The sequence below is a fragment of the Epinephelus fuscoguttatus genome, linkage group LG5, assembly GCF_011397635.1.
Source record: "Epinephelus fuscoguttatus linkage group LG5, E.fuscoguttatus.final_Chr_v1".
Classification (NCBI taxonomy): domain Eukaryota; kingdom Metazoa; phylum Chordata; class Actinopteri; order Perciformes; family Serranidae; genus Epinephelus; species Epinephelus fuscoguttatus.
The window spans coordinates 21913514-21923437 of NC_064756.1; the positions used below are offsets into that span (position 1 = coordinate 21913514).

The following is a 9924-nucleotide window of genomic DNA, read 5'->3' on the forward strand; positions in this document are numbered from 1 at the left end:
TGTTTTGTGTCTCTTTGTGATTTATATGTGATCATTTCAAGCCTCTTCTTGGCTGTTACATGTCTTTTTGAGGGACATTTTACAGGTGAAGACCACAGACTGTAAAAAAATAATGGATGTAGCTACAGTGACGTCACCCATTGGTTTGTGGATTCCCATTATGAAGCCCCGAGTTCACCATTTCAGCAGCCACTCTTGGTTTTTTGGAGCCAGGAGGCATCATATTCAGGCAAGAGGCTGGCTCTGAGCAAGAGGTAGATCTGACTGAGAAGCTGAGGACGCTGTCAGCCTGTCACTCAAAACGTCCTTAAGTATGTGTAACTTTAAACCTTAATAAAATGTAAACGGGTGAGTTATATAAAAATTCACCCTCCATATAGTTGTCATGAATGTTGAAATTAGCTGTAGAGACCAAAACCTTTTTTGAACCAGGCTGTAAATATTTATTTCTGCTGTAAATTGGGATTGACTGGCTTCTGGAGCCAGCCTCAAGTGGCCAAATTCTGCTCCATATTCAAATGAAATACACGATACAGCCAAAGCTTATTATGAAACAAAGTGTATTTTAGCTGTCCAGTCATTTTAAAACAACAATTTCCCCAACTGCTTATGTGTGCATTCATGTATGTGCGTAACAAGTCCTTCTGTGAGCACATGCTGTCTGTTAATGTTGCTCCCTGTTCAACAATCAACTGTACCTCTGCAAGAAGCAGCCAACAGTGCTATTTTTATGTACAGTATAGTAATCAAAGTCTTACTAACTCTGACTCACTCTGTTATTATATGGAAATAAATGTTGGACTTTGGATAAGTGGCATAACCTACATATTTCATCACGGTAGCCATGGACTTTGACCCCACAGTGACGTCTCGTAACTTACCTAACTGAAGAGGATTCAACTTTCACCTACATATCCATGTCACTGGTGCAAAAACCCTCCACATCGCATTCACAAATGCTGTGCAGTTTAATAAGATCATAAACAAGAAATCAATAAATGTTTAAATTCATTTTATGGACAATGCAGACAAATGCCGAAATGTCACACTATGCACTATAAATAAGCACAAAGACTCATTAATCCACTTAAAGTTGACTTTTTGAGTTACTCCTTTCTTGTTTTGTTGATAAAAAGATAAAACAGAGAAAAACACAGAATTTAGCACACTCACCAGTGTTTACTTGTCCTGTTTTTGAGCTGCTCCGTCCTGACTTGCAGCACAAACATTGATGTGTAAACTGTTGATTGTCAAACATCCAAAACCAGCCTTCATAATCAATGCTCCATGAGCTGCTACAAAACTGGATACACTGAATTCTTACACAATTTTAAAACATACAAAACATTAAAAACCCACTTCCAATCTTGCACAATGCTTAAAAAGCCACAACAGGCACGGTGGGTCAAACAACTGACCCCCGTTGTAAACATTCGTACAGTTCTGGTTCTTGGCAAAGTGGGGCTTTGACGTAAAAACTCCGAAATCCGGCCACCTTTCTTATCTGGCTGTGGACACACAAACTTGAACTTGTTGAACCTTTTTGGGTCGCTCTGATAAACTTCTGCCTAGTTTTCATATTTTTCTTCAGATTAAGAGCACAAAGGCCTTGATGAGTCTTTCTTTATCATTCTTATGACAGTATTCTTATCTTACTGTAGCATATTGTACTGGTTTATACATGTTTAAATCATATGTGACAAATAAAACTGATCTATCCTATTTTTCACCATAGTACTTTCTCCTGTTAACACACTATCTTAAAGTGCTGTATCCTTATTGACATGACTGCATGTCCTTGAATCAATGCTGCAAGAATGTTGTTACGTTTTTTGAAGGTTCAACAGTGGACGCTGTTAACATGGTCTCTGTATGTGTGTGTGTGTGTGGGTGTGTGTGCATGTGTGTGTATATTATGCATGTTGTGTTCTGTCATCAGTGTGACCCTCCACGTGTTGACTGTTGACACAGGCAGAGTTTGGGCAGCTGCTCTGATAACAAGGACCTTTATAAGTCAGATGAGAGGAGAAGTCTCTCTGCAGACCCCTGATCCTCAGGTAAAGGCCAGCCACTTCTCCACGTATTGATCTTCTTCTTGTTTTCCGTCTTAGACTGAGAAGGAAATGCATGTCAAAGGAATAATATGTCATTTATTAATTTGGAAATATTCAGTATTGATTCATTTGTTTGGTCTAATGTGAAATTCTTATGTATTTCTTTTCATCTGTCGCTCCGCAGAACGGTAATCATGCATCTAAAAGTTGTGATCTTCGCCCTGTCATTCTTGACAACTTCAGGTATAGATTCCTCCTTAAATGTGGTTTAATACCCTTTATTTTGCAACATATTTCCTTTTTTTCATTAATGTTTTCTTCGTCTGTAGCATACCCACTCCAGCGTAACACCAGGGAGGCAACCTGGACTGATTCAAAGGCCAACCAGGCTCATGACAAGACAGAGCTCACAAAAGATGTGGAGTAAGTATTGTAAACTCTTTTAAGACCTGAAATAAATGTGTATCCATCCACTCAAGAGAAACAATATCAAAACACATTTTAGTGGAGTGCTGCTTTCTCTCTTTGCTCAGTAAAATCTACAAGAGCCACATCGACAGCAGTGACCTTTATGACACAGACGATCACAGCACAAACCCTGTGGCGGCGGAGATGCAACACAAACTCAACATGGAGTCAGAGCGCCTGCGTACCCGTCTGCGCCAAGAGCTGGCCGAGCTGCGGGACAGGTTGTCTCCATCACCAGCCCACCTCAGCTCCACCTTGGCCAGCATGAGAGAGCGCTTGGCTCCCCTCACCCAGCAGCTCCAGAGCTCTCTCAGCAGCAACACGCAAGACCTGTGCGGCCAGCTGAGCCTCTATCTGCAGGGGCTGGAGACAGCAGAGGCTCAGGCAGAGGCCAGTCCTGCTCTGTACCAAGAAGCCTTCAACTGGATGAGCCAGACGCTGGAGCACAGCAGCTCCAAGGTGGCTGACCTCATCAGCGACTTCCACACTAAAACCATCGGGGTGATCGAACATCTGAAAGAGATCACTGCTAGTGAACAAGAGGCAGCCAAGTCTGAGCTCTGGCAGGACATAAGCTCTAAGTTGGGACAGGAAGTGAGCTCTCTGAGGGGGGAGGCACAGAACAGGGTAGGGGCTCTCAAAGCAGAGCTTGCTGCTCTGCTGGAAGCTGCACAGCCAGGTGCGGCAGAAGTGACGGCCAGTATAGAGCGATTTTGCCAAAATGCAGCTCTGCAAAGCCAAGTGTTTCAGGCCCGGATGGAGAGGCTGTTTCAGGGGCTGGAAGACAAACTGGAAGTCCAGGGAGACTTTCTTCTGTCTTCTTCTTCCTCCTCCTCATCCATGCAGCCAGGTGGCTCTTTGCAGGAGGACTTCTCAGCTAAACTCTCTGCTCTGATCCAAGACATTCTGCACTCAGTGTAGTGTCAAAGACAGTGGTTCATTTGTACAAAAATCTACCAAATAACTGCTGTCATGACCCTTTAAAGTGAATCATTTGAGTTGTATTCTTGTCCAGGCATTTGTTGTTTGCCACTGTACTCACAGAGTAAGTAGCCTGTAAATATTTATGAGTGTTTGGTTTTGATTTATGTTTCATTCTGTCTGTGAATAAGTGTGTAAATGTCAGTATGCATTCACTGAGCCGTGTAAAAAGATGTTGCTTGTGGTGAGTAAAGTTATTGATGATACAAATTGTTGTTTCTTAATTATATAACAACAGAGTACAATGCCAAGCAAATTTTAAACTTGATTTTTATTATGTACAAACCAGATCTGAATAATAAACTACAGATCATAACTATATTATGCTATCAGCAATGAGATTCTGTACATGATACCCAAAAACCAGTAAGACTGTCAGTGGGCAGACTTGCAGGTCATTATCAGAGCAGATTTAAAACAACATGAAATATTAAAATTACTTTGCTCTTCAAAAGCTTACATATTTCAAGTTTCTTTTTTTTACACATAGTTCAGGTTTGACTGTTCCTTCATAACCGATAAATGAAATCTGAGTGCAGATTAATCAAGTATAGACAGAAGAGGTTACATAAGATACAAGCGTATTTGCTCGGTTTCCATGGTTTCCTGACAAATCACAACATTATCAGATGTAATGTTCTCGCAACAACCATACAGTTGCAATATGGTATGAGGCAACAAGGTGAAGACATTCGGCAGTTGATCCGTCAGTCAAAGGCGTGAGGTAATCCTCCCACCCAGTAAAACTTCTTCACGGCAAACCAGCCACCCAGAACCAACATGACAGCAGCAGCCGAGCCAAACACCACCCCCACCACCAGGCCCGGCACGTTCACGTCATCCCTCTCTGATGCCATGTTATTACCTGATACACGTAGGGGAGATTAATTTAGATTAGTTTTTCTTCAAGATATTAAAATGTATTTCAAATGAGGGGTGTGAGCAACATATACTCACTGTAGGCAGCAGCATTTGGTCTGTCTTTAATAGAGGAAGATAAGAAAGAGAGTCAGTGAAGAAGTTTTTATTGTAGTTCACTACAGAAGTGTATTTACTGGATCTTACCTTCTCCAGCAGTGTAAAGAGGTCCAACTGTAACAGTGGCAGAGTCATTGCCTTCCTCTCCAAAAGGAGTCACAGATCTTTTTCTTCTTTTTTGGTTATTACAGCCCTGAAAATAACAAACACTCTGTCAGGTTTGTTTTGATTTATATATTTCATTCATTCATTCATTCATTCATCTTCTAACCGCTTCATCCTCTTGAGGGTCGCGGGGGGGCTGGAGCCTATCCCAGCTGACATCGGGCGAGAGGCAGGGTACACCCTGGACAGGTCGCCAGACTATCGCAGGGCTGACACATAGAGACAAACAACCATTCACGCTCACATTCACACCTATGGACAATTTAGAGTTATCAATTAACCTAGTCCCCAATCTGCATGTCTTTGGACTGTGGGAGGAAGCCGGAGTGCCCGGAGAGAACCCACGCTGACACGGGGAGAACATGCAAACTCCACACAGAAGGGCTCCCACGCCCGGGATCGAACCGGCAACCCTCTTGCTGTGAGGCGAGAGTGCTAACCACTACACCACCGCCGCCCGTGATTTACATATTTATATGATGTAAAACTCTTGCTTTTCAATATATGTTTTAAGTGTAAGAAATAATGTGTTCTTTACTTGTTATATTTTATGATAGAATAAGAAATCGTAATGGTGATTGTCATTTAAGGCGCAACTATGAACCACAGTGTCCCCAGAACAGATCTGTTCAAGGACATGTGTTTGTGCATGTTGTTTCAAACCTTCCTCTCTACATTTCCTGTTACCTCTCTATACTGTCAGCAATCTAATGAGGCAATAAATGTTGCAACGATGCTGTTTCTCCACAGTTTGCAGCAATGCAATGTCTAAGTCTAAACTGTAGATTTCTATTTTTATCAATGTTTGTCCTAAGAAACATTGCCATGGGTTATTTTTGAAAGTTGCTTTGGCATTACTTTCTCTAACGTATTTAAAGGAGCAGTGTAAGATTTAGGGAGATTTAGTGACATCTAGTGGTGAGGATTGCAGATTGCAACAAGCTTAAACTTCTCCCGGTTACGGCCTATTTCCACCAGATGCGTGTTGGTTGCATCTCCGCTCCGGCACGGCAGCGGAGCCAATAGGATTCAATTCTAGTCAATGTGTGTGTTTCCACCGGCTGCGGCTGTGCTGCGTTCCGGCTTCGTCACAGCTCCGGCAGTCTGGAGCCCTGCGCAACAGATATGCAGGACTTCTATTTTTGCTGGACGCCGGAGCACAACGCAGCAATTCAGCACAAAGCAGATCGTGCGGGGCAGGAAGTCGTGCACAGAAACACGATAAAACATCCGGTTAATTTTCAAAACAAAACACACAGTGTTCACGCGGATCATATTTCCCTGCACTACACCTTGAAAACTACATAATGGGCAGAGGCAGGCCTGAAGTCAACAGGTCAGTGGTTTTCAGACGTCATTTCACCCCGTTAACACCATGGACGATGAGATGTTAATCACGGCAGTGCACCGAGATGTCTTCCGGCGGAGCTGCACCGCTCCGCACAGCAAACGCAGCCGTTGGGTGTTGACAGACGGACGCACGCAGCGGATAACCAGTGCTGCCCTTCCGCAACGGACACGCATCCAGTGGAAATCCGGCGTTAGAATTCCTTCAGTGTTCATTGTTCGGGAGGTTTTCACAAGAGGCTACTACTCTCCAAAACAAACTAATCAGGTGATGAAACCCCATAAAATTACCCAATAAAGCAGTTGCACATTACAAATCAGTGTTTCTTCAACACCGTTTAGCACATTGCAGAGAGGCAGTTTTTCTCTGATAACTTAAGATCCAGACAGAGGTTTTTATCAGGAGGCAAATTATCTCCAGAGGTTTCTTCCTCTCTAAAACAAATGGATCTGGTGATTTAAACCAGTAAAAACACTGAATAAAATAGTTTCTCATTCCAACACTGCAGTCGTAGAGGGGCTGCTAACTACACTGGCTGATGTGAAAACCTAAATCGCCCTATCTAGAGCCAGTGTTTGGTTTGTCCATTCTGGGCCACTGTAGAAACATGATGGTGCAACATGGCAGACTTCGTGGACAAGGACTCACCCCCTATGTAGATATAACTGTTTCTTTCCAAGGTAAAGAAAACACAACAATTCATATTTCCAGGTGATTATGCACTAGAAAAAACATACTTATTATATTATAATATATTAATATATTATGAATATTTTCTGCCATAATATATCCCCCTAAATCCTACACACTGGACCTCTAAAACAGATTCATTTGTTCTTGACTTTTCAACTTACAGCGAGCAGCTCTCGACATTTGCTGGGCTCACAGAGTCTCAGTATGCAGTGCAGATAGATGACGGACTTGGCCTGGTCGCGGTGCTGAACAAAACGGAAGGCGTCGAAGTAAAACTGGGCAATCTTGGAAACGCCATTACTTGTCACATATGTCCTTTGTTCCACATTACAGCTGGAGGAGAGCAGAATTTTAGAAAGTGAAATTGAAGTTATGATATTTCCCCGATGTATGAAGCTACGCTAATAATGTGTGCGTCCATACCCGGTGAAGAAGTTGTGCTTCTCAGTGTGTGATACATTGTAAGGGGTGGGAGTGGCAAAGCAGTGATCCAGCAGTACGTAAAAACTAAAAAGAGGACAATAAGTTACAGTTTAGAAAACACTCACTTTCATTTCAATATTGTTTTCAGTTATGCACATTCACTGTGAGCATCCACTAATCCAAGTAGAGTTTTACATACTTTCCTGTGAGGTTAACAGCCCTGACCTCCACATAGATCTTGGTTCGTAGCTCAAGTCCTGTTGAAGGAACCTCTAACGGGTGGGTATAGTCAGAGTCCTGGAGAAACAAGACGTCAGGGCGAAATAAGTCAAGAGAAATAGCTCTACAGTGTAGTGTGTCTCTGGCTGCCAACTTACATTAAAAACCTTCATTTGCAGTGTGTCAATAAAGGTTCCATTATTAGTGCCGGTCGCCACGGAAACTGAAGAGCTAAAAAATCATGGAAAACAGGATGCACATGTAATGTGTTGCCTCAGACAAGATGCAAAAGGGTACATTTACAACTAAATAATCATCACAGACAAATCTTTTTTGCGCAATGTAGGCTTTTATTAAGATGAACTGTTACTCACGCCACAATCTTTGTGTTGTTGATGAGGTACTCCAGCGGGTAGCGGCAAGAGAAATGGTAGTAGAGGTCTGTGGAGTAGCTGATCATCCCCTGGTCAGATCTGGGTGTGTCAATGTACCCAGTGATGATGACTGACTGGATACTTGAGAAGCTGCTAAAGGGACCTGTGGGGTCTGGGTTCTCATCCACAATCTGAACAAGACAACACAAAAAAAACATATGAGCTTACTCTATATTGCCACATAATAACTCTAAATAACGTTTATCTGAATCCCTGTTGCAGTAAAATCCCTGGAACTATTTGTCTAGTATTTCAACATCATTCAACATCCTCTGACCTGCAGAGACTGGCGGCAGGGGTTATCCAGACTGTGGTTAACAGGAAGCTTGTAACGGATGATTGGAGGGTCCACGCTGGTGTCAGCAGAGCCCTGGCAGTCTGTATTGTTGTGTTCCCCGTTGAGAGCCAGGTCGGTGGTGTTGAAGCCTGCCCACTGAGCCGTGCACAGGTTGATCTCCAACGTGATCATTGTGGTGCCACAGTCAATTGTCATGTCTGAGCTGTCTGTAAGAGACGGGAAAAGAGAAGCCAAGGAGGAGATTTTAACATTGTGAGAGTTTTTTTCCCATTGGATTCAAAGGGAAAATTAATATGATGATCCAGTTGCTGCTGCAGAGACACAGATAAGAAAAGTTCCTAACATTAAAGCTACAACTGGTAACGTTTATGCCTTCTAATGGCATTGGCGAGAATCTACCAATCTAACCTATCAGAGCCAAGAAGTCTTTGACGCAGCTGTCAATTATGTCAATTACAGCTTGTGAACTGTCAAACTAAGCAGCGTTGATCAAATATGAGTCAAGATTCTGCCTATTTTTCACCTCAAAGGTTCTTCATTCATTCATTCATCTTCTAACCGCTTCATCCTCTTGAGGGTCGCGGGGGGCTGGAGCCTATCCCAGCTGACATCAGGCGAGAGGCAGAGTACACCCTGGACAGGTCGCCAGACTATCGCAGGGCTGACACATAGAGACAAACAACCATTCATGCTCACATTCACACCTACGGACAATTTAGAGTTACCAATTAACCTAGTCCCCAATCTGCATGTGTGCTGTGAGAGGAAGCCGGAGTGCCCGGAGAGAACCCACGCTGACACGGGGAGAACATGCAGACTCCGCACAGAGGGGCTCCCACGCCCGGGATCGAACCGGCAACCCTCTTGCTGTGAGGCGAGAGTGCTAACCACCACACCACCGTGCCGCCCCCTCAAAGGTTCTTTTGAAATAAATTTTAGTGCACTGTTTAGCTGTAAAATAAAAAAGTTGGTCCGGCCACTGTGTTGAAACCACCAGCAACAAACTTTCTCATTTTACAGATAAACAGTACACAAAAATATGTTTCTGAAAACATCACTGCTGCCTAGTTTGACAGTGTGAGCGCAGTTCACATGCACTGATTGGCATGACTGATAGCTGCATTAGAAACTCCTGGGCTCAGATTGGTCGTTTTTGTTCATGTGCAGAAAGGTCATTAGAATTGCTGTGTTTCAGCAAGTATGACAAAAGGATACTTTGCAGAAACGTTACCAGCTACAACCTTCATTAGAGGAAAAAAGTAATTTTCTCAATTTGTATTTGTCACCAAATGCCATCTGCTCTGATTTGTGCAGAATGCTCAGATAAAACAAAACCATCTGACTCAGTGAAAGTAATATCTGACCAACCTGGGGTTCTCTCATATTCAGATGAGCAGTTGTAGAGACACAGAGCTGGCTGCAGGAGCACCACCAGCAGAGGGAGACAGAGATGAAGCATCATGCTGTCTGGAGAAGGCTCGGTCAGATTGATGAACCCTGTGTTTAGATGGAGGAAAAAAAGAAATCACTTTAAGGACTTTTTGCACTGAGTCAGAGCAAATACACAAAAAGTGATTGTTTAGAAAAAACACAATTCTTGAAAGTAGATTTTGGATGTGATCTTTATTTTCAGTATCAAATTGTGCTGTAAATTTTGTTTTGCAAGACTAAAAATGACCCCAAAATGCTGTCATTTAAAAGCAATAAATTTCCAAGTAGCCCCATGAGACAACCTGAAAAGAGACTTACCTTAGCGGTTACCTGAGCAGGTGTTGCAGAAGTAGTCGTGCACACTGGCTTTTATAGAATTTGACAGACTCAAGACACCTAAAACCACAGAGGTGTGCTCTCCCTCCGACTAAA

General features: G+C 42.9%; 2 protein-coding genes across 2 annotated transcripts; one reads left to right on the top strand and one right to left on the bottom strand.

Annotated features, from left to right (window-relative positions):
• Positions 1-1961: 1961 nt before the first annotated feature.
• Positions 1962-3962, top strand: zgc:162608 (uncharacterized protein LOC100037332 homolog). Its single transcript, XM_049577516.1, has 4 exons — positions 1962-2057; positions 2239-2297; positions 2384-2477; positions 2588-3962. Exons 2-4 carry the CDS (start codon positions 2249-2251, stop codon positions 3441-3443), a joined length of 999 nt encoding a protein of 332 aa, XP_049433473.1. The 5' UTR covers positions 1962-2057; positions 2239-2248; the 3' UTR covers positions 3444-3962.
• A 52-nt stretch (positions 3963-4014) lies between these two features.
• LOC125889481 (zona pellucida-like domain-containing protein 1) lies at positions 4015-9523 on the bottom strand. The gene is made up of 10 exons (XM_049577515.1): positions 9430-9523; positions 8041-8267; positions 7704-7894; positions 7488-7560; positions 7310-7407; positions 7111-7194; positions 6849-7020; positions 4569-4674; positions 4461-4484; positions 4015-4368 (listed from the first exon to the last, which is right to left on the bottom strand). The coding sequence occupies exons 1-10, from the start codon at positions 9521-9523 to the stop codon at positions 4211-4213; spliced, it is 1227 nt and encodes a 408-aa protein (XP_049433472.1). The 3' UTR covers positions 4015-4210.
• Between the last annotated feature and the right edge of the window lie 401 nt (positions 9524-9924).